Source organism: Chelon labrosus (genome assembly GCF_963514085.1).
Source record: "Chelon labrosus genome assembly, chromosome: 22".
NCBI classification, from domain to species: Eukaryota; Metazoa; Chordata; class Actinopteri; order Mugiliformes; family Mugilidae; genus Chelon; species Chelon labrosus.
Window position 1 is genome coordinate 5,763,666 of NC_140355.1, and position 24,759 is coordinate 5,788,424.

Here is a 24,759-nt window from a genome sequence, read left to right on the forward strand (position 1 = left end):
AAGATGTGTTCTTTAGCTTCTAATAAATTCATTTTTTTATAAATAATAAGGGGACCACAATGAAAAAAAGAGTAAAATCCAACCTTCAATTCAAGTGCATTTATTCAGAAGGAAAAAAATCCCACATTAAGAAATAATTATTTTACATCAAATCATGTGTGCCACAATTATTAGCACCCCTGATGTTAATACTTTGTACAACCCCCTTTTGCCAACAAAACAGCACCTAATCTTCTCCTATAATGTTTCACAAGATTGGAGAAAGCAGAAAGAGGGATCTTCGACCATTCCTCTTTGCACAATCTCTCTAAATCATCCAGCGACCTGGGTCCTCTCCTCTGCACTTTCCTCTTCAGCTCACCCCACAGGTTTTCAATGGGGTTGAGGTCTGGGGACTGAGATGGCCATGGGAGGAGCTTGATTCGGTGTCTGGTGAACCATTTCTGTGTAGATTTGGCCATATGTTTAGGGTCATTATCTTGCTGAAAGACCCAGTGACGACCCATCTTCAGCTTTCGGGCAGAGGCCACCAGATTTTGATTTAAAATGTCCTGGTATTTCAAAGCATTCATGATGCCATGCACCCTAACAAGGTTCCCAGGGCCTTTAGCAGAGAAACAGGCCCACAGCATCACCGATCCTCCCCCATACTTCACAGTGGGCATGAGGTTCTTTTCTGCATACTCATCTTTTTTGTTACGCCAGACCCACTTAGAGTGTTTGTTGCCAAAAAGCTCTATCTTTGTCTCATCTGACCAAAGCACACGGTCCCAGTTGAAGGCCCAGTACCGCTTAGCGAACTCCAGACGTTTGCGCTTATGATTTTGAGTGAGAAAAGGTTTTTTCCGTGCATGCCTCCCAAACAACTTGTTGGCATGTAGATAGCGCCTGATGGTTGTTTTGGAGACTTTGTGACCCCAAGATGCAACCATTTGATGCAATTCTGTAACAGTGAGCTTTGGAGATTTTTTTATTTCTCTTACCATCCTCCTCACTGTGCGTGGTGGCAAAATAAACTTGCGTCCTCTTCCAGGCTTGTTTACCACTGTTCCAGTTGTTTTAAACTTCTTAACGATTCCTCTGACCGTAGATATGGGCAGGTGTAGGCGAGTGGCTATTTTCTTGTAGCCATTGCCTGACTTGTGAAGGTCGACACACATCTGCCTTACTTGAACGGTGTGTTCCTTTGTCTTTCCCATGTTGAAGAGAAATGGCCTCTGTGTCACGTCATATTTATACCCCAGGGAAACAGGATGTTTCTTATTACTAATTAAATGTTCCTACATACTCTGATCAACTTTGTAAACTACTGTAGAAATGACAGAAATACTTTAATTACATGTATTTCCTAGGAATTGTTAGGGGTGCCAATAATTGTGGAACAGGTGATTTTATGAAGAATAATTATTTCTTAGTCAGGGGTTTTTTTCCCCCCCTTAAAAATTCACTTGAGTTGAAGGTTACATTTTTCTACAATTTTCAGTGTGAGAGTATGTTTCTACAATAAAAATTGAATTTATTTTAAGGCTTTTAACACATATTAACCAGGGGTGCCAATAATTATGGAGGGCACTGTAGCTGCACATGCCATAGACACAAATCCGATAGTAAGTTATCAGGACACAATGTGACACGAAGGTTTTCTTTATGAAGCTGTTCCACGAGAAGACTGCAAAAGGCTCGAGCTTCTGCTGTGAATGTGGTAAGAGTGAGTGTTTCAAGTGTTCCTGTGATGAATGGCAATTACTAGAAATTATTAGAAAACTTGAATGAAGGAGCTATTATTGACATGACGCATCAAAAAAAAAAAAATAAAAATCAGCTTTGAACTCGAGCTTGTTTGGATGCTCATTTATATTTATCAGTGCATGGCCTTAGTATGGAAAATGTACTCAAAGAGATGTTCCCCTCAGTGAACATAAATTCGATCCATCCCCAATATATTAAGCATCTGAACTTCAGCTTAGTGTGGGGTTCATCTAGTGACAAAAAAATCTAATTATACAGATTTAAAACATTAATTAAACTGAATTAACTAAAAAAAAAAAAAAAAAAAAAAGAGGATGAGTCAATTATTTAGTTGCATTTGATCATATACTGTAAATCTTATCGGAAGTAGTAAAATGCTGCCGGCATGGGAAATAATACAGTATTTTGAAGAGCAAATGCATCAAAAGGGGAGAACACATCTCTTTCTAGCATCAAAATATCACACCCAAGATCACTAAATCACACAACTGGGCAAAAATAAAGATGCCACGCAGTGTGGAAACAAGAACACATTTAATAACAGCCTTTCATCTATAGCAGTCAGAGGCTTTGTCCCCTTCTTTAAGACAAGCAGTGGGACAAAGGTGCTAATGACACACATGCACACTGCGGCATGCATCCTCTCCTGCCACCCACTCAGACGTAATTAGTCCGTGACACAGTGATAGGTACACTCTTTTCTTGATGCTATGCCTGTACACATCGCTGTGAGGGGTAACAACTGACTCCCAGGTTATTATTTTGCATTTCTGCTTCATTAATCGAAATATACAGTCTGTGTTGTATTGTGCATGCATGGAATGAAAAGGTAATAACTTCTAAATGAACAGCGTATCTTTGGGCAGTCCATATCAGTCTATTCTATAACAACCAAAGCTGCATATTTGCTACAGCAGAACTGCATCTAGGTTTTAAGGCTTTTATATGCATTTGTGCAAAGAGTCCTCAATGCAGTGGTGCAGGCTGGAGTCCAGCCTGTGCTATTTCCTGCATGCCATCCCCATCTCTCTCTCTCACCCATAATTTCCTTTCTCTTTTTACCGATCTATCCAAAAAAGGCACAAAAGCCCCCAAATTTAAACATTATTAGCGCAGAGGGGATTATATGTTCAAGGAGAGAACAAAGACAAATTTCTCTTTGTCACTGAACCAGAAAGTTTGAACAGTTAGCTGGCCAAATAATAATAATAAAAGTGGACATGTTTCAGTCCTAGTATGGCCAATTGGCAAGCTTCCCCTAGTGCCATTAGAAAACCTACAGCAGTCCAACTGGGAAAATTAGTTTGCACATGTGTACAAGGAAAAAGGAGAAAGCAGCAACCTCTACCCAACAGAGATGTTTAAGGCAGTTCTCCTTTGGGTTGAGTTTGCCGGTGCACTAAAAACTTTATGTTTCTGTTCTTTCCAGCGGCGATATTGCCCCGCTGTGCTGGCCTCCTCCATAATGAGGATGCTGTCGTGCATGTTATTTCATGGAAAATGCAATTTTGAGTAACCGTGCCCTGGGCCTTCACCCACACACTCATGGAGCCCTGCAAGCCGAGTGTGGAAGTCTACCAGCAAACCAGAAGTGACAGGCTGTGGAGCCAGCTAATATTCTCTGACACATGGCATTGGGACCCCCTCACCTCCACTCAACATATCCAGCACACAGCAAATGGAGGAGAACACGGAGCAAAGACCCCCACTAAAGAGGCTCATAGTGCAGCCATGATTAGAGCACCGCATAGATATCAGGGAGCCAGATTACTGAGGAAATGAGTTGGGGAATGTTGCAAATGAGTATATCAACAAGAGGGCACTTAGATGCCCATTTAGTTCATAGAGCTTCCTCTGAGTGCACTTTCCCATTCAGCCCGGGTCTGGCTGTTTAAGAATCGAGAAGATAAACCGCTGACATTTTCAGCGTGGCATTCAGTTCGATGACAAATACAAAAAAACCTTTTCATCTCTTGCGCCAACGTGAGAGGAAAAAAGATACAAGCACATTGTTGTAAAGGTCACACGGACTTACAAGCATAGATAACTAAATTAATTATACCAAGCCAGGTCCTCAGGAAAATTGGAGATATGCCTGATGAGAGCGTTGCTGTGTGATTCCAAATCCCCTGGTCACTGTTGTTTATTGCCGCAGAGAGACAAGACACCCCGGTGGCTCATTATGAGACCGGTATACATGTCAATCACATGCAGACAGCGAAAGCATGTGACGCACACAAATCTGCAAATCTAATGAACTGATTTCTTAAAATAACCCTGCATCACATTTTGGCGAATGTCAGTAAAGATAGACGGCAACAACTAACAGTATGTCATCAGCTAATTTGTTTATGAATAGAAGGTAAATGTTAGATATTTCTGTCAGAGCTTAAAGGTTTACAATCCATGTGAAACAATCAGGTAGCATTGGACTGAATGTAAAGGAATCTTGATGTTCTAGTATATAATTCAATTTTATTCAAATGCGCTTCCAGGTCTGAGTCTTGTTTCAATGTGTCAATTCTCCTGTCAAAGCCAAGGTCATAAAGAAATGTTTACTGTTTGGTGTGAAAGAACTTGACTGGCCTTCACAGCGGAGCCCTTACCCCAACAACAATTTGGGGTTAAACCGTAATACCAACTGTGAGCCAGGCCTTATCGTCTTACATCAGTGGCAAACCTACTAATACTTTAGTGGCTGAATGTAACAAATCCCAGCAGCCATGTCCAAAACCTTGTGGAAAGAATACTGGAGACTAGAGACTAGCATATTACTGCCCATATTTCAGAAATTAGATGTTCAACCATCACAAACCATAAAGTTCTGTTTTCTTCTGGGCTTGGTTGATGATGTGTTTAATATCTTTTATTTCTTTTTAAAAAAAAAGAAAAAAAGAAAAGGATTATCCTCAGAAAAACACTCAAATGACAAATGGACATACCAGTATTTTCCCTGTTCCTGCCTCTCCATGTGCATCCTCTAACTTCTCATGCGGCAGGCGGAACCACATCTGAACCATATCTGGGATTGCGTGCAAATGAAAACTTCCAACTATTGCTCAATCAGATCACAGAATCAGATGAGCTTAACAAGGAAGGAGATACAGTAGTGTGTTTGCGTGCGTTGAGACAGAGGGGGAGAGTATATGCCTGCCTGTGTATATTAGTAGGAATGAAGTCTCTTGTGTCACACCTACTTTGTGTTACATGGCCCTCCAGGCTTAAGGAAGAGGCCTGCAACGAACCTATTACCTATGCAAACTGACGTTGCCCAAAGAAAATACTGAACGTTTCAGGTTGGAAGCATTAGGGGGAGGGGGAAACAATATGTGTGCTATCAGGATCACTGTACACAGGAATATAATATTATATACACTTATGTATGCAAGAACAAGCTCATACACACATGCAGTGAAGTGTGCAAATCACTCTTGCAGTAATAGCTTTATTACTCGAGGAGAGCTGCATAGCCGTAGACGTGTATGGAAGCATGACCGAGGCAAGAACCTATCATCACCATCATTACCATTACCTATGAAGCAGTCACACTTAGCGCAGCAGGGAGGCAAATCACTGCTCCCCTCAGAGATGGAAATGATTCACATGTTGCTCTGCAGCTGGACAAGGTGGAGATCATCTGAGAGAAAACCCTCGGCTTTCTCCATTTGTTTTTCCGGACTAGTCATTTCTGTAATATTTTCTGCCATGCGTCATGAAATACCACTTTAAGTGAAACTATTTGACTGTGCACTAGGATTATTAAATCTGTTTGGTGAAGCAGAACAGATCTGGTCGCTCTAAATACAGTAGGTTGATATGCAATGTGTATTACTCTCTGCAATTGAGGAGTTTTGCCACAATCATATTATTACAGACAAAATATGCTACATTTTAGAAGTAGAATAAACTCCAGGCTGCGATCAGGTTTAGAAACAATACTTATTATGAGGTAAGGAAAATGTAAAGGAATATAACTGAGAGGCTGATGCAATCTTGAGCGTATATACTCTGATGGTTTTGGTCGGACGGTGCACAATTGGTTACATGCTCTCTCAGCTATTTCCATTGCCATGTTTCTTTTTTAATTAACTTATTTGTTGAAGACTAATCCCTTCACTAATCCTCAACCTGATCGCAGCCTCCTGAATTTGAAAGGTTGGTGGAAAAATGCCTCTACCCTTAAAACTATAAGTCGATTTTAACTCTCTGTGTAGAGCAAAAAAATAAATAAAAAACACTATGCACATATCAATTTCTGGATACCAACCTTTCCTTGAAGTCTAGAAAGATCTTCCCCAGGCCACTTCCTCCACTGACCATGTTCAGGTCGATGGCTCGCAGCAGGTTAAAGTGGACTCGGATGACGTCCTGAGAATACATCACAACAAAAATGAGACTCTGTCCATCCTTAACATTTCCTCCTCCTAATTCATACACAGTTAAAATCTGATAATACTAATAAAACTGCTGATATTCATTTTTCTGGACAAACGGTACATTAGGTGTGCAACAGTATGTTATCATTTTAAAAAATTCAGTGCACAATGTTGCTTTCACTATGCAACTTCAGAGGGGTGCCTGCATCAACAAATACAGCTTGGAATATGTGCAACTAAAAAAATGAAAGCTTGTTGAGGACAGATTGTTGAACACTAAATGCTGCTTGTAGAAATAAGGCTGCCTTGAAAGTTTCTCAATACTCCCCACTCTCCGTATGTTGCCTCTAAGCCATTAAGCGTAATTTTTAAGAATGGTTAACAAGTAATACAGTACCGTTGTTAATAATGCGAGAATCTGGGCAAATAATCTTTCAAAACTAGAGCAGCCTCCAGCAACTAACAGTATAACAGAGCCTATGGCAGAAAGAGTTACTGGTGTAACCTAGGTTCACCACCTTGGATATCGCAAAGGTGACGACAAACACAGACAACCATAGGTGTGATTTTTCTTCACTAGAGCACAAAAAAGAAAAGGGACTGAGGGACCGTAGACATACACCAGTCAATCACAACATTAAAACCACTGACAGGTGAAGTAAATAACATTGACTATCTTGTGACAACTCACTGTTCTGCTGGGAAACTTTGGACCTGGCATTAATGTGGATGTAACTTGTTGTTACATGTACCACCCACCTAGACCAGACCAGACACCCCCACCCCATAGCAATGACACTCCTTGATGGCAGCAGCCATCCCCAGCAGGATGCAGCCTGACACAGACACACACACAGCAATGGTTTAGGAACAACTAAAAAAACATGAAGAACAGCACAAGGTGTTCTTGGGATGATCCACAGAGGTCCCTCCCCTCAACCCATAGGACCCAAAGGTCCCCACTAACAATATTCTGTTACCAGACACCACAGGACACCCTCAGAAGGCCCGTGTCCATTCTCTGATGAGTCAGAAAAGGTTTGGAGGCACAGTATTAGGAAGGTGGTCAGAATGTTATGCCTGACAGGTATATGTGTAATGGTATTTACATACAACTGTAGTTACTCTAACATCATATAAAAATCAAGGTTTAAAGACCATCCAATAGACATAACATCCACTATTTGGATGTTGTGATTTCTAAGTAAATAAAAGAAACACTGAAGAATTAGTAGTACATTGTCTATAAGGCTAATGGCCATGCTCTTAAAAATAAAATAAAAGATTTACATCAAGAATTATTGAATATGAGACACTTTTCTCCAACAGGAATAGAAAGAAACCAACTCTTGTGTTTACTGCTGCTGCTGTCATAAAAATACTGAGCCATGACACCAGAATATCAGTGCATATTGAACCATGGATTTTGCATACTTTTACACCACTAATATACAGTACATATAAACAACACATCGTGTCATTCATCCAGCCATCCATACACATATTGAATTATTCACATGGTGTGAGACACATCCAGGCATGCTGCATAGACATCGTTTTGTCTGCATGAGCTGTTACTCACCTCCAGATTGACAAAGATAGCCTCCATGTCCTGTGGACTCAAGACTTGCTTCAGTGGGATCATGTAATTCTTCAAGACAAAGGGGAGACAAATGATTTTGCTTTGTTAAATTGCAAATATCCATAAACTCTGAACAAGTAAATACTATAACTGGGATGTTTTTCATGCCAGAGCTAACTGCAGTAACAAAGAGTTACAGCCTGAAATTAAATCTTGCCGCCATCTTGAAGCGTGATATCGATTTTCTGAGTGTGCCTTAAACACATACAGCTGTTGTGTATGCTGCTTAGAGAGGTTATTTCTCCAATGCTGCTTTATGGCTGTCACATTTCATCATCATAATGATAACAAATAGATGAACTAAGACGCAACGAAGAGATGACAGACTTTATTAACCCCAACTCAATTAAGCTTTATGAGTCCTCTGATCATGAGAGGGTTATTTATTCTCATTTAGACCTGCGTCGGTCCGATGTGGGAAACACAGGATGCACATTTAGTTTAATGAAATTAGTGCAGCAGATGATTTGCGGCGCTCCATCAAATCGCGAATGAAATCTGTCAACGTGGAAACTGATGTGTTGGCAGCGCCGATCTCAACAATGGTGCACGATTACACCGAGAGGGCTGGAAGTTGTGTTTTTGTGTGCATGTGTGAGTTTATGATTGTTAAAGTACACAGAGCCGGTTGTTTTACATGGAAACTGATTGACCTTGCATGCATTTGTTGGCAACAGTTTTGAGACTAATCACATTACTTTCCCCAGCAAAACAGCACAGTAGTAATCTCAGTAAAGTCTTTGATATACTCCTAGACAAACATGGATGCATACAGTCAGATGCACATGATCCTCCTGCTGTCATACAGATCATGTCCTGTCCTGAATCTCATGTCTACACCAGTGGACTCAACATGCAAAGAGTGCCAAATGAATCAATAAACATCAAATATTCTTGTATTCCTGTTATGGTTACATTTATGCAATGGTCACATATAAAATAATTATTTGTTAAGAAAATAATGTCAAATTCTCATCTCAATCATACAGCAGAAGATGCAATTTAACATGTGATAAGTACAGTCTGATTCTGGTAACGTCTCCAATATGTATTGTAGATTTGCCTTGGCACCTATGATGTGCACTTAAAGCCACAGGGAGCAGTGTCTCCCGTGGGGTCTGTGCCAATAATAACTATATTGATCATATGGTGACATTTGGGCTCCCCGACAAATCTGCCGATTGCTGGCATTTCCATGCTGTGACCCGGCCCACAGGTCTGACACTCCAACAAAGAAGAAAAAGGAAACTCTGACATTGCATGCTTGTGCTGGGATGAAAACACACTTATCGACCAGAATATATATTTGTGGAACCCACCTTCTCAATGTCCTCTAAAGTCTTGTAGTACTTGGCTTCAGTTTCCTGGATCTCTACTAAGCAGCAGTTTCTCTTGTCATCCTCAGTCATTCCCATTTTCTACAGTGGAAATAAGAAACGTTATGAGTCAGGACAATCAGATAGAATGATTCTGGGCTAGTGAGAAGCTCAGTATCTATAACATGGTCCTATGTCTTAATTTTTTTTTTACTACCATTTCATATTTGCCATTTACCAAAATAATTTTAAATATACAAATAAATAATAGTTTCTTAGTGTGAAGCAGTTAGAAATGCATTCATATATATGTATACACATATATAAAGGAGTCATGTAGACAGAAAATGGTTTGGAAAATGAAACAACCGTACCACAGATTTAAGATAATTTACTGCAAATTACATCCATACTCTACATCACAGCTAATCATTTTGCAACATGTGCCTTCATGTTCTACAGAATTTAATCTATGTCATATATTACACAGTTGTCCATTGTATTTAATTTCTTCCAAACCGTATGGAAATCTATTAGCACTCTTGTGAAATTTACTTGAGTGGTGCGATCCATCACATCCATCGAGTTGCATTATCTGCATGAGGTAATGCAATGCAGCCTTCCAGTCCAATCACTTCCAGTCACTGTACACTAAACTGCTTTACCATGCAATCATAACACTGACACATTAATGCAGACTGAATGATGTTGACAACTTAAGCAGGTTTCAAGAGTCAGCTTCATTTTGTTTCACCAGAATAATCTACTCATTATTATCTTTCCTTTCTGTGGTCTTTGCTGATTGATTTTTACACTATTAAATAGAAACTAATAGCTGCTGAAGAAGGAAAAATACAATCAAAAACTGCTTGTGTGTTGTTCAGGAATAAGATATAGCGATGTGTAGTTAAGGAGGTTAACTCCAATTGTGCGGTAAAATATGTCCCAGACGACAAGCACAGTGTTGTCCTTCAGGTTTGATTATGCTACAATTAAAAATGTGTCTGATTATCCAGAACACACTTTTGAAATCAACTTCAGCTGAATAGGGAAATTCACGCACAGTTGGTCAACGTACCTGCAGTTGATGGCATAGTTAAGGGTAAAATGAGGTGGTGATGATATTGACTTTGAAAAGCTAGAGAGGCGTGTAAGTTAGTAACTGTAGTCGGACCCTATATTAACACACATTTCGGGTGATGTGATCACAAGTGTACAGCTTTAAGCAGAGCTGTGAATGCACCCAAATGCACTGAAGACAACATTTGGAGCTGGTCTGGAATGCTTGTGACCTGAATCTTTAAGCAGTGTGAATGCACAATGTGTTGTGGACACTTTGACGAACCATCTATTCAGATGACGTCCTCTTACATAAGCAGAGTAATGCTTCATTCACTTTCCAATTCAAATCAGGGACTGGCAGGAAAGGCAAAAGCAGCGAGGGTCTATTCATGATCAGGGAGAGCATTAATTATATCTGGTGTATCTATGGCTGTTAACTCACTAAACTAATAAATGCATTTAAACAAGAATGAATTAAAATGTGAAATTATTTAACAGTATCAGAATGTGGTTACTTAACCACTGCTCATGTATGGTCCAGTTTCTGTTTCATGTTGCTATTAAACAGCACTGTTCATGGTTCTGAAACGAGTAGCAATCCACAGTTTTGAGACAGCAGCTGTTTGAAGAATGTTTTACTCTGGCCCAAGTGACTGTGTTTATTTGAATGGATCACAAGTAGTCACTGACGACGCATGTTAATACCAAGTGTGAACAGGGCCAATGACTTTTTGTGGGTCGCTGTATGTGTGAGCCAGCTGGTTTAACAAGACATGTATATGCATGCATATGATTTCAAGGTTGTTCAGTGAGAACTATGGAAATAGAAATTCTGTGCGGAGGCGGGGGAAGATAGGGTGAAGATATGGACCTACATAGGCATTTCTCATGAGGCCTGGTGTCTGAACAAGTCCCCATATATAAACGTGTATCTATGTACAGCAAATGCTTCTTTGAGAGAACTGTATGCTGTAAAAAAGTCACCCTAATGACCATGAAAAAAAGGGCACACATAAAGACGCTTCTATATATATTCTCTGTGCTGCAGCAATGATATGAACAGAAGCCATCTGCAACAAATTTGGCTGTAAGACCTGTGTTAATAACACAAAAACTGGAGAGAACGATGTAGAAATACAAGTCTAGTCCAGGGCCTTAATCCAGCATGTAATCAACCAATCAGACAAGCGGGGCTCAAAGCCAGTAGGACAATGTTTATTTGTCTCATGCTTTAATGTGGCAGCTGGTGGTGTTGGCTGACGTCAGTTAACACTGCAGTCACAGAGCTGAAGTCACAAAGCCTGAGTCAGACTTTGAACCAGATGGGGTCTCCTTTGCCCTCATGCTAGCATCACTAACCTAACTGGCAGGTCATATAGGTTTATTTTAAATGAAGTGGTAGAGGTAGCTTGGTGACAGTGTGGTGTGAGTCACAAACACAGCAGCACTCACCTGCATGTATCTGATCTGCAGCATGAGAAAGGCAAAGCAAGTAAGAAGTCAAATTCATCATGAAAGATACATCTATTGTCTGTGTGTGTTTAAAGATATAAAGGCATGCAGCTGAGCGGCAAACACAGAACACAGATTAATGTTAGTTAAAGGTGAGGCGTTTTTCTAGTACTATTAGTTAATGACACATTATTTAGCTACAATTAAGATATATATAGCAGACCATGCAAATGGCAATTCTTGCACACTGTCAGCACAGTTCAGTATTACACTGTCACCAGACATGAGATGGCGTCACAAAGCTCTCACCATGGGTTGTCGTACTTCCACCTTAATGATGTCCTCATAGATGTCGTCTCCATCGTCCTCACACGGCACGCAGTCGTAGATGTCGTCTTCACCCAAGTCATGTTCACTGGGGAAAAACACAGGCGCAGACATAAGATAAGAGGCTGTACCAAACCACAACTGTAAATCAAAGATGAATCATTTAATTCTGCCAAACTGGCTCTCGTGTCCACTTTAAACTCCTTCGACAGCTGAAAGGCATTAAGGAGTCAAATCAGTGTGATTACCTCACACAGGGCCTGCCTGAATAGTGACATTGATGATCCAGGGAAGGGGACACTGAACTCTATGTTCACTGTTCTTTTATTAAGTGGCATTTCCCTTTAATGTGTTTATGTTGCTTTGGCACCCAGCTAGCTAACTGACCTTTAATTAGACAAGCAGCCAGCAGAGCACAGGCAGTTACTGTGGAGAGGAGCATCTTCTGGGAAAGATCCATACGCTGTTGAAGCTCACACTCTATCTCCCCCTGTTTTGTAAAAGGCTGCTATATGCCATTTGATTGGCTCCTCTTCGTGTCAGTCCTTACCATCCTGGGTTAAAATGTTCATGGCTGGGAGGTGACGTTCTACAGCTTGTGTTACATAAAATATATCCTTACCCAACACTGATTCTAAAGTTATGTAACTACTGTATGTGTTCCACTTTGATTGAGCTTTGACTCCTGTGGTTTTGTGAGGTTTCAGGTGCTCATCTCAGCAAGTATATTAACCAGTGTGGCGGCTCTGGTTTATGGCAATGTAGATAAGAGGACTGCATTGGTGACACACTTTTGTGACAATGGCATGCAAATGAGTCTGCCGCCTCCTTTTAGTAGTGATCCCAATCTCTGCTACACCTGCATATTCAGAACAGGAGAACTACAGTTCAAGCTCAGCAAGCTTCCGGTCTATTTAAATGTCCTTGAGCGAGCCACTAATACCTACCAGCTCAAGAGATGCTGTTTTGTACTCTGACCTGCCTGAGCAGGGACAAGTGAGGATTTCTCTTATTAGATGCGAGTTTCTACTCTGGTATGATCCCATCACAGAAACCTGCCTGTGTCCTTTCACCAATCCAAATTCTGAAGAGAAATTTATGATTTCATTTTACGATCAACAAAAAGGGCTACTTTGGAGGGTTTGTCATATACCTTAATAATTCATGGATATTCTAAAACTAGATTTGGGTACACAGGTCTAAAACACTGCTGTTGATCGTTGTCATACTTTCTCCACTGTGACGTGTGACCTTCTACATCTTCCGCTAAAGCGAAAAATATTCCTTACTTCACTGTGTGTTTGAATACAGATTGAAACAAATGAGAGAAGACAGAACTGCCCTCAATCAAATATTCAGCTTTTCCATAATTCTCATGCGGGGGTTGTTTGAAGTTTTAATTGAGGTGGCTTGGTTCACCCTCAGAACTGCGCTTCTTCTTCCTTCATTACGTAAAAGCGGCTCATGCTGAATGCTGACAAGGCTGTGTGGGAGGATGGCGGTCATATGAGGATGTCCCATCAGTGTCTCCTCTCTGAACTCTCCTCCCTCCACAGAGATGGTTGTGTTGCATGATAGGGAGGTACTGGGAAAGCAGATGCCGCGCTTAATTTTTGTTCTGATTCCATAGAGGTAGTATTATACGAGGGAGGTCTGGTGCAGTCATTTGAATATGACCTATGAAAACATCTAAGCAGAGCAGCTTCTCCAGAGAGAACACGGTCGAGGAGTCTGTGTGGGCTCTTCTTTATAAGGTAGTAAATATCATAAGGAGAGAAGAAGAATAACCAGTTCACAGAATCAATATTTACTTGTTTCCCATCATTTGGTGGGGTTTCATTATCTGCATCCATCAGTGCTGATTAGCAATAGCCTGTCTGAGAGTAGGAAATGTTCTATTGATCAGTGATGGCATTTAAGCAACTTCATTTGTCTCTGCTGGTTATTTAGTTGGTGCCTCATTTTCAATCAGTCAATTCAAGGTCCTGTATATGTAATGCTTTTCATTGATGATTACTGATTGATCACAGCATTATACTGATGCAGTGGAGGGTTCACTGAGCTTGACTGAATGTCCTACATCCTCACCTCTCCTTCTAGTTGCCTGTTTTTGTGATTGTCCCTTATATCTAATCCCCAACGTCCTTGACAATGAGATGTCAATTCAGATGTTTTCTTAATTGTTTTCATTTTAATACATATTGAGTTAGGTCTTATTGACTGACTGAGTTACTCTACAGCAGTAGTAAATGTACTGTTTCAAAATCTGTACTAATAGTGTATGTGTCATTGATTTTCTGATTATTCCAGATACAGCTTCTCTAAAACCTTGAGTATTGCAATTGTTGTTGATGAATTTCTTAACTAACTGGTTGTTATCTCCGTCAATACGTATCGATCCTCAGGTCAAACAATTACATTGAACCCAGTGTAAAGGACTTGATGTGGTAACCTATAAGCCTAGTTATTGTACTGCAGTTCATAGTGCAAAACAATATTTAAACCTGTATTGTGATGGTGTTTTGAAAAATTTTTGGAACTTTCTCAAACATCTCTGTTGGTTCCAAGTTTGTAGTCTATAGCTTAATCAGTGAGTAAGGAACATTCAATTTAATTAGTTTAGAGTTTAGGTTGGAGCTTAGAATAAGGCTTGCCAGTGGTTGGGGTTTAGGCGCGTAAGATGGATCGTCCTCAGAATGTTGTTTTCACCATCCTAGCAATAGTGGCTAATGGTGGCGATGTTTGTCCTTTCAAACTTAATACCTTAATAATTGCCACCAAGGTAGTTACATTTTACATATATATATACAAGTATCCATGCATCCAATGCTTCCTGCTGCCATATTGTCAAAAAGGTTAATATTTCAGAGTGCCAGGGCTCAGATAAGTAGTAAAGTGTGTGTTGTGTTACTTGTGTTTAAGGGACATACATCTTTTCACACAGTCATAATAAAGGCAACTCTTTTTGTATGCATGTGTTTGTATGTACTGTAGGTGTGTGCTTGTGCATGTGTAAGCATCATAATGCATCAGTAAGACAGAGTGTATGAGTGGCTAACCTGAGGACTCGTGAATTAGGTCTGATTTTCTGTCTGATTACACAATGACAAGCCAGAGGGTGTCCAGCGTGTCTGCACGCAATCAGCCCGCTAGCTTACGCTCCTGGCCATTGTTGACATGGAGTTACATCAGTGGGAAGGGGGGATGGAGAATGACTCACTATATCAGAGCTACTAAGCATATGTTCCTCTAGGCTTACATATTTAAAGCCTGTGGAGATTGCTATATCTCACAGTGCAGACACTGTGGAGGAAATGGATGAAATACAGGGGAGTCCATGATCGATGAGCTTTACTAAATGTGACTGTTTTCCTGAGGGTTAGGCTCTGCAGAGGAGCTCATGTAATCATCAAAATTAAAATGGTTTATCCTCTTTGGTGCATATGCATTTGATATCTTGATTGTACTAAAGGAAAGTTTGGCCAAGTTGTCAGCATCACAAGAAGTATGAGAGGGATACTACTACTACTTAGCAGACCTCTTTGAGGAAGCAAAATTTCAAAGATACCTTGTTCACAGTTGATAAGATATCAATTTTGAAATAACAGACACCATCACAAAGCCAACTGTAGAAGTAATACTGCAACTCTGGTCCATAGCCTTGTCACGCCCCGTCTGGACTACTGCAACTCCCTCTTACTTGGTTTACCAGACAAATCCATCCATAAACTGCAACTGGTTCAAAACGCTTTTAATATTGTGATATAACGCTTTTCATTAAAATATAGTGATTATAAGTTCTTGCCGTATACCTCCATTAACAGAAAGTTTATTTTGAGTGTGCTATGTGCTGATAAGGTTTAATTTGAAGAATGTATGATTTAATACATCGCAGTAAAAGGAACTCAACTGAGCCCCGTCCATATTCAAGCTATTGACTTTTGTGTCAACCTGCCCAAAGGATTAATGGAGTAAAATAAACTGAAAGTGAGTGAGTGACATTAGGGGCTTGTGACAGTGCATGCTTTAGATTGGAAATCTCTGCGTAACTTTTGCAGAGGAAAACGTCCCTTGGCGACTGTGCCCAATCCACCCCCATTTCATGCTTTGTCAACTCTGGGATGGAGTCATTCCAGACAGGGAGGACTCCAAGTTAAGCGACATAAAGACTTGACATCAGAAAGTCAGATGCAGGAAGTATGGGCTAGGATTACCATATTAACCTGCAAGACCTCAATTAGGTATAGACTGGCTTCAGTCTGACTTAGACACTTTTGGAAACAGATATGGTCCAACAGAATGCAAACCAAACCAAAGCAAATATATACCTGGACCTATCACCCAATCTCCACCCCATTCATTTAAAGCCAGCATTTCCGACAGCTTTAAGCATCAGTCCACCTCACCTGACATGATTTCCTCTGACATAATATTGTAAATATGGAAATCATCCAACGACCTCTACCAAACCTCTAAATGAGACATGCAGCCAGACGAGCCGATGGATGCAGAACAGCCATATCAGTAGCAAAAGCTTTGCCTTAACATCTAATGTGCAAGAATTATCCTTCAGTGCCATCATTAGAGTACACTCTGAGATCTCTGAGGTTTGCCAGGTCAAATTAGTTGGCAGCTCTAAAATAAAATAAAAGGCTGATGTATCTTTTTCTGTACGTGCTAGTACAGTTTCCAACATGTGGTCTGCTGGCATAAACTCAGTTTTAAATCTCAGTTCAAAATCGTTTTTTATAGGCTTCCTCTCTTTTCATACACCTGAACTTAATGACACAATTTGATTTTTTTATTTCTTGCTACATTATTACAGTTTGACTCTTCTACACAGCATTAAACTTTAATATTTTTCACAATTATACTTCTGTTTTATTTCTGACACGCTGTAGTTTTTATTGCATTTATGTTCTGCCATTGCCCTATTTTCCTCCTCATATAAAACGCACAAAAACTGGCTATTATTACAGAGGGAAGATGATCATTGTCTTCTACCTCACTCCTGCAGTTCAGTCATGTACTAGTGTAAATCCTATGTGCATCAATATTTCAGGCTAATTAATACGTCTTTGAGAGTGGGGTTATTGCTAGCGTGGTGTATGTGCTAAGTGTGTCCAACTGTATTAAGTGCAGGACCTGCTGATGAATCAATTATGCAGCTGTCCACCAGCGAAACGAAATGCATAGATGTTCTTTGTAAAAGGTCAAGAGCAGCCGTGCAGCAGAGCAGCATGGTTAATTTAATAAGGCCCAGCCCTCTGGCACCTATAGGTTACACAAAGAGCACCAAGTTACAACATCAGTGACCGGAAAAAAAACAGATGAAGGCAACTTTCTGGATAGCTGAATCTGCTGCAAAGGTGGTCACAAAGGCCAAAACCTGTCAGTGTATAGAGGCAGCTTTTGAGTTGGACCACAGTTCAGAAGTCCAAGCAATTACGGTTTGAAGTTATACCAAGAGGAGTTATGGTTGTACACTAAATAACTAAATAAGTGTCACCTCATGCTTACTGGTGGACTCAGTTTCATGTGTTGCTATGGATACATGTACTTACTAGCCCCTGGAACTTTCAGTAGTTATTTAAGTATTCTGTGCAGATTGACTTATGATGGATTTAGAGTACAATAAAGAACATTGTAGCCACTTAAATGACATATATAACTTTTTATTCTTCAGATAAAGAAGAATGACCTGCCTGTCCTATGGATTTTATATCTGACACTCTGAGGAAGTTCTGCCGTCATCCTTGTTTATGATTTCTAAGTGTGATTTAAGTTACATCTAAGAGAAGGCCATGCCAGCTCCCTTCATGTTGTCCTTTTCACCTCACACAGCATCATTGCCTCAGGTTTACGATCAGTTCAGGCTCAGGTTATCTGTAGTCACAGATAGATTTGACTTGCAGTAGACAAGTCATCCATCTTGACATATTGGCCTCAAGAGTCTCTTTGTGCCCCCTGCCTCACTTTTTGAAAAAATAACCCGAGGGTACACATTAGGAGGACAAAGGAGACAGGAGCGCATCAAAATGTTGTCATCTTTCTATTAACACATGTTGATCCCTGTTTCATTAATTCATGTTTTAAAAGTAAAGCTTCATATTCCAAGTTTGCAGGGCTGCATATTTAAAATCCAGTATTAGCCTGCTTGGCTAGCACTCCTCTCCTCCGGCAAGAGCACATTCCTCATCCTCTAAAGAACATCATAATCATGTATTCAGCAGGCATATATCTCACATGCTCTCCTTTCCATCTCCTGCTCTCCTATCTTCCTGTGATGAATGACACCCATCTCGGAACAGTTAACTAATTATTCTTCATTAATCTGTGTCAAGCGGGTGCTGTCACCGCTGGAACCGCTCCCAACTCTGAGAGCCTACGACACCTAACGGTCCTCAAACCAGGCAGCCAGCCACTGAGGCAAGCAGAAAGGCGGCCAGACCCGGAGCCAGAGCAGCCCTGGTGTCACCATAGCAACAGGCAGAGTGACAGAAGCCTCCGTCCTTATGCAATTAAGCAGTTAGAGGAAACTGGAAGAAGTGGCAATCACATTTCACTTTTAAGATATATCACGTATACACAATGGGCAGAATACTGTTACATATCCAGAGGATTTTTTTATGTATCCAGGAGTTATTTGGATGACAAAAACCTGCTTATAACAAGATATAAAATGTCAATAACTCAGAAAGTACATCCATCATCTATGAGTGCTTATCCAATAGAAGCTCACAGGAGGCTGGGGCTTATCCCAGCTGGCATCGGGCAAGAGGCAGGGTACACCCAGTCCATCAGAGACAAACATTCTTATCTCTGGTCAATTTAGAAACACCACTGAACCTAACAATGGAAACCCATGCAGAAAGGTTGACCATCAGATTCGAACCTTGTATATACAGTCAATGGATCCAACTAAGAATTTTCTTGTTGTTCGGGTGTACTGAAAACCGCTGCAGAGAAGGTCATTGGCACTGACCTTCCCTTCATCCAGGACCTGTACCGGTCCAGGGTCAGGAAGCGGGCCAGTTAAAACTCTTGAGAGACCCCTCACACCCTGTTCACAATCTGTTTAGACTCCTCCCCTCAGGCCGGCGTTACAGAGCACTGTACACCAAAACCACCCGCCACAAGGACAGTTTCTTCCCCCGGGCTGTCGCTCTGATGAACTCTGAGCAGTCACAGAGTGTTAGTCCATTCACATGAACAATAAACAATAACTCTGCACATAGTATATAGTATATAGTCACTGTACAAAACCCTGGTTTGGTGTATATATGTGCTCTTATCCTATATTTTATGTGTACAGTTTGATATTTTTTTTTTTTCACTTATTCAAGTTCTGCGTGTTTCTGTACAAGAGAGCAAAGTTACTGGAGTCAAATTCCCTGTATGTGCACATACTTGGCCATTTAAGTTGATTCTGGATTCTGATGACCCACAGAAAGTACAAATACTCTGCAATATATTTATACCTTTTTAAAAGCAGCATACTCTGCAGGACTTTTGCATTTTCCCCCCACTCTAAAGCATTTTGAGAACTTCTTCCCTCCATAGTGGAGCCTGTTTACTGTGCATATGCAATGACTAGTGTGATTTTGTGGCAGGAAAACAACAACATTTTGCCGTAACATAAAGCCCAGATGAATAACTGAGCTGAGGGTTTTAAAATCTGATGTGACAACACGTAAAACCTGTCAATTCATAAAATATGTTTCTGTGTGCAGTTGTTTTAATTATGTAATATTATGGGGGAACAACAAATCTCAACGAGGTAAACCATTAGATTTTAGGGTTTAGGCTTGCTTAAAGGTGACATAGAATGATTGAACGGGGTATTTATCCTTGATCTGTGATGTGACATGCAGACAACAAAATTTTGGTTGGGTCTGTAATGCCTTAGAAGCTTCCTAAAAAACTCTCTCAGAAAGCTATATTAGGGTGGGGGATTTTAAACGCGTGGTTTTGCACCTATTTGGCGCCCCTTCGGGCTTAACTGGCAACCTCATTATGAAATGCAAGCACTTGATGCTGATTGGCTGCATTTGCTGCCACTCAAAAGAATGTGAACTTCGCTATAGAGAGCCGAAGTCCCGCCCCTCTACTTACCGAAGGGAGTTTTGGTCGGTTCTGTACGCGCCAGCATGCGGGACTTGTAGTTCGTTTAATTACGTATTTTCCATAGCGTTTTACTTAACTATCTTGCGACAAACTGTGATATTCTTGACATGTAAAATCATTTTTTATTCTGAAAAACAACATATGTATAATCCAAGGCACAAGTCGATCGGGACCAGAAAATAATTTATCTTTCGCCATAGACTGCCGTTCACAAACGAAGTAGCAGTCTGTGGTTGAATGTAGTTGGAATCCGATTATAAATGAACAGCAGCCACGCATCTCGTGCATTTCTTTCGGTGGGAATGTAATGGAAAGTTTGCACACCGCTTGCACAGCCTGGAAGAGCACACCTCGGAACGCGACTCGCCATTTCGCCTTGAACTCCGCAAGCACTGCTGCAATGTACTTCCCGTTGGAGGCGAGAGGGCGGATGTATGCAAATTATTTTGAAGGGGAGGGAATTGAATGAGAGTGGGGGGGGGCAGTAAGATACATGTTACGTAATATGTATCCGTTGTTCAGATTGGGCCATTTTCTGGCTGACATTTCTAAAAGAGGAATTTCTATGAAACGGAGATGTTCAGAATGTCTAGCACTTTTCGTATGTTCGTGAATGCGGGCAGACTACCGTTATTCAACTAAGACAAGGTAAAAACGTTTTTTCATTCTCTGTCACCTTTAAAGATTACATTAGGTAGAGGTTAGGGTTTGGTATACTTTTGTGGTTCGAGGGAATCTCCAGAGAAATAAAGCAATGTCCTCCAAGGTGAAAAACATCAGTGTGAGTGGGTGTTTGCCGTGGCATGCATACTCACTCTGCCAACTCCTCGAGGCTCCGGTACACATCATCCTCATTCAGAGCTGTGTCCTCCGATGGGAAAGGCCTTGTACATACACAAAAGACACAAACAGAGTGAGAGATGGTACGAAATGCTTTATCGTCACAAAAAACAGGTAGAAAAATAACCATTCAGAGACTGTGCAATCTGTCTGTCCTCACTCCATCACTTCAGTGGCAGCAACGGCAACTTCTATTCAACGGAGGACCAAATCAGTCACAAGAAACATTGTCAAAAGACATCACCATTTATACTGACAGATAAAAACCCTGCCGTCTACCAAATTCAAAGTTTCTCAGCAATTCAGGAAGATGAAATAGACTCTATTTGTTTTTAAATGGTGAGGCAGGTGTCTCATGAATCCTCTCAAGAGGTCTGGCCAGGTTTCACTGAACCTCTGGGACAATGGAGTGAGGTATGAAATAGAAAAAAAAATCAGCTTTTATTCCACAGAATATGACCTTCACTACCAAAGGTACATGAAACAAACATTACAGCTGTAATAGACGCTGAAGATAACTAATGCATGAGTAATGACACGGTGTTGTAATCCAAATGAATCATACCGATCATGCTCTTAAATATCTCATTCTCGCCAAGGCAGTGTCAACAAACAATGCTCCCGGGGAATGGTGGAGCATAAAAATGGTTGACTAATCAATTAGCTCATTAAATGGGGTGGATCTATCACTAATCTTTTTAAAGATATCAGATTTCTGCAAACGTTATTCTGAAGTGCAGGATTAGGCCTGGAACAGACGGCCGTGCTAATGAGGCCCTTTTTTTTTTTTTTTTCACACGAGCTGATTGTGATTGCTACAAATTATAGCCTATTAGCTTAATGCTGTGCACAACTGAAAGCCATTAAAATCAGAGAGGTCATGATCAGCGTTACTCATCAACGACATTAATGTCACTGAAATAGAAACAGTCCCTATTAATAGAATTCCTCCTGAGTGCCTCTTATAAACAGTTAACCTAAAGCCCATTTTATTTTTTTCAGTTTAATGGCTCTCCTGTTTGTTTGTTTATAGCATGATAGCAGCATACCGTTGATACCACTTCTCCTCAAGCAGTGCATCCTCCACAGAGAAGCATCCCTGTGACGTTGACCTTGACTCCCTCTGTGCTAAAGCAGCTAGTGAACACATAATTTGTTTTCCTTCTGTCAAAGAGCCAGTGGACACGCGCACAAAGCTGTCCCACCATTACTCAAAAAAGAGACGGAGAACAGAGCGAGAGAATGTGGGCGGAGAGCGAGGACACTGAGGTCAGGTTGGCTGAAAAAAAGCTCTATATGAAAATTCAAATGAATCCGGAAATTAAATGGCCTTTATCCTGTCAGCTGATTATTACGGGGTCTGTGCAAAGTCTGATTGATGACATGTGTGACTAGAACAGGTTTGGAGAATTCATTTTGATCATCCAATGCCTATAAAGATGGATGAACCATCCGTGACGTTACCGATTGGTTATCTGAAGAGCAGTTTTGAAGCTCAGTGTGGTGGCTCCGGGCATCGCCATCTTGGCAGTGCCTGATTATGCTCAACTCCTGGCTAATTAAATAAGGGGTGATGAGGTGGCACTTGGGTAGAGGTGAGGTCGGTGGGTGATAGCCAGCTACATATGTCGCCCACCTTTCACTTAAAGCAGCCACAGCCTAAGTTATGTGAAAATCCATAATATAATAAGTAGGGCCGGGACTCGATTAAAAAAATTAATCTAATTAATTAGAGGCTTTGTAATTAATTAATCGAAATTAATCGCATTTTAATCGCATATAAATATCTGACCTGAGAACAGTGAGAAGTAATTTTTTTCATATGGATTTTTAGTATACCATTGAATAATGACTAAATTTCCCATCTCATCAGCTTCTTCTTTCATGTTCACTGTGGTTTGTTGTTGTCTGAAGCAATGAACAGTGTTGCCAACTCCTCAGGAAAGGAAAGTAGCTATTGGCTGTCCTAAAAGTCGCTAGAAGTCGCTAAATGACGTCATCGGCTAATTTGCATAATTTACCTTTTGGATGTAATTGTGATGGACGCTGTATTATTAACGCGCCTCCTTTTTCCGGGCTTGGTATTGGCAAAATGACTCTAAAGAGACACTCTGGCACAGTAACTTAAGTTTTTTTTTAGTTTTTTTTTTTTTAGTTTTCTTAAGTTTGGTTTAGTTTCTAGCCTACAAGTCACAGGCACAGAAGAACATGAGCATTTTTTGCCATAACTAGAATATTTTTAACATTTTTTGTATAAACGGTTTTTACTTGACAAAATTAACAATCTAAATGAATTATTATTTTATTATTTATTTTAGTGTGACAGTGAAGAAACATTTACATCCCGCTCTGTAAACCAGGGCGCGATCAGCGGCAGCTTTGCGCATGCGTCATTCGTTTGCAGTCTGGACGCGGTGGCGTGGTTCTCCCTCTCTGCTCTGACCGCTGCTGCGCGGGGCTACTGTGAGACTGACCGCCTGTGAGTGCTTTGGGACGGGAGAGGGGCTCACGGCAGCACCCGCTGCTTGTTGAGGACACTGGTAATGAACGCTAGTTGGTGCTCCAGTATAATCGGTCCGCCGAAACTCATCCAGTGAGAAACGTTCCGCGGTGCAAAAATAAGTGTGATTAAAATGCGTTAAAAAAAATTAACGCGTTATTTTTGTGTAATTAATTAATCTTAATTAACGCGTTAAAGTCCCGGCCCTAATAATAAGCCATAATATCATTTAAACTAGTGAGTGGTACCAGGCTGTTAACATGTTTATTTCTGTGGTCTATGGGGATTGACTCGCTTTTAAAGTCAGCCTCAAGTGGCCAAACGAGGAACTGAAATTTTATGCACTTGCACGCCGGCTCCATGGTTGCTGCTTGATTGTTTATGGGTATTTTGGAATAAAACAATCATACTGTACTGCAATATCAACAACATGAAATGAGCATGAAACAAATTGGCTGAGCTTAATCTGGTAGAAATAACCAGGACACACTAAAGACCCGCACACTGAAAGCTTGTGTGTCTCTTACACATGTAATGGACATGCTCGACATTTGATTGTTAACACACTTCATTCTCAGACACACACAACACAAGTTTGGACAGAATACATTTCAAATGAATTGCCAATTAATCAAAAAGATATACAAAAAGGAGAGTAAGCAATGGTAGAAACCAAACAAAACATAATTCTGCTTCTGTTTACGAGAAGTGTCACCATAGCAGCCAAACCATTTATAATCTGGGAATCCTCAGTATGTCTGGAATGCACAATTTAATCAACTAGCTACACTATCCATTGTGTAGAGTGTAACATACTATACTGAAGTCCTGTTTGTAACAAATTCATTGTTTCCAAGCTCCCAATAGCTGACATATGCAAAAAAATAAATAAAATAAAAATCTTTTTGACCTATTCCTAGGTTAAAACACTTTTAAATAGTGTGTATGGAAATCTATAAGCTTGTTTCCCATATCTTGGGATAAATGAGGATTAAAAATCAAATCAACAAAACATTAAGTTGGAAAAATAACAGGGCTGGTTTGGGTTTTATTAAAGTTGTGCTCATTTGTGGAATCATTTCAAAACTGTCTAGCTGATCATTCACATAACTGTGTGCGTGTCAACCATGGACTAAAATTATTGAGAAAGTCTTCTTCTTGTTAATTTGAGAACTGTTATGATGGAACACTTAAATATAAAATAATATTTACAGAAATTATTTTTTTTTTTAGAACATTATACAAAACTTTCTTTCCATCTCGCAAAACACTTTTCATGAGATTTCCAATGTCTCCAAACATTTTTTCCTTTTGTTTAGTCTTTTTAGTTATTGCCTGACATTAATTCCATACAGCTAAAGCCAAGCA

At 40.3% G+C, this 24,759-nt stretch overlaps 1 protein-coding gene across 1 annotated transcript in view; it reads right to left on the minus strand.

The window, feature by feature from the left end:
- The window catches only part of vav2 (vav 2 guanine nucleotide exchange factor), a 203,568-nt gene that overhangs the window by 26,827 nt on the left and 151,982 nt on the right, over positions 1-24,759 (minus strand). Inside the window, exons 4-8 of the mRNA XM_084572672.1 lie at positions 20,867-20,935; positions 11,907-12,012; positions 9,087-9,185; positions 7,708-7,776; positions 6,017-6,117 (exon numbers count right to left, since the gene is read on the minus strand). Of these exons, the coding sequence (XP_084428798.1) occupies positions 6,017-6,117; positions 7,708-7,776; positions 9,087-9,185; positions 11,907-12,012; positions 20,867-20,935 (444 nt within the window). The remainder of the gene's footprint in view (positions 1-6,016; positions 6,118-7,707; positions 7,777-9,086; positions 9,186-11,906; positions 12,013-20,866; positions 20,936-24,759) is intronic.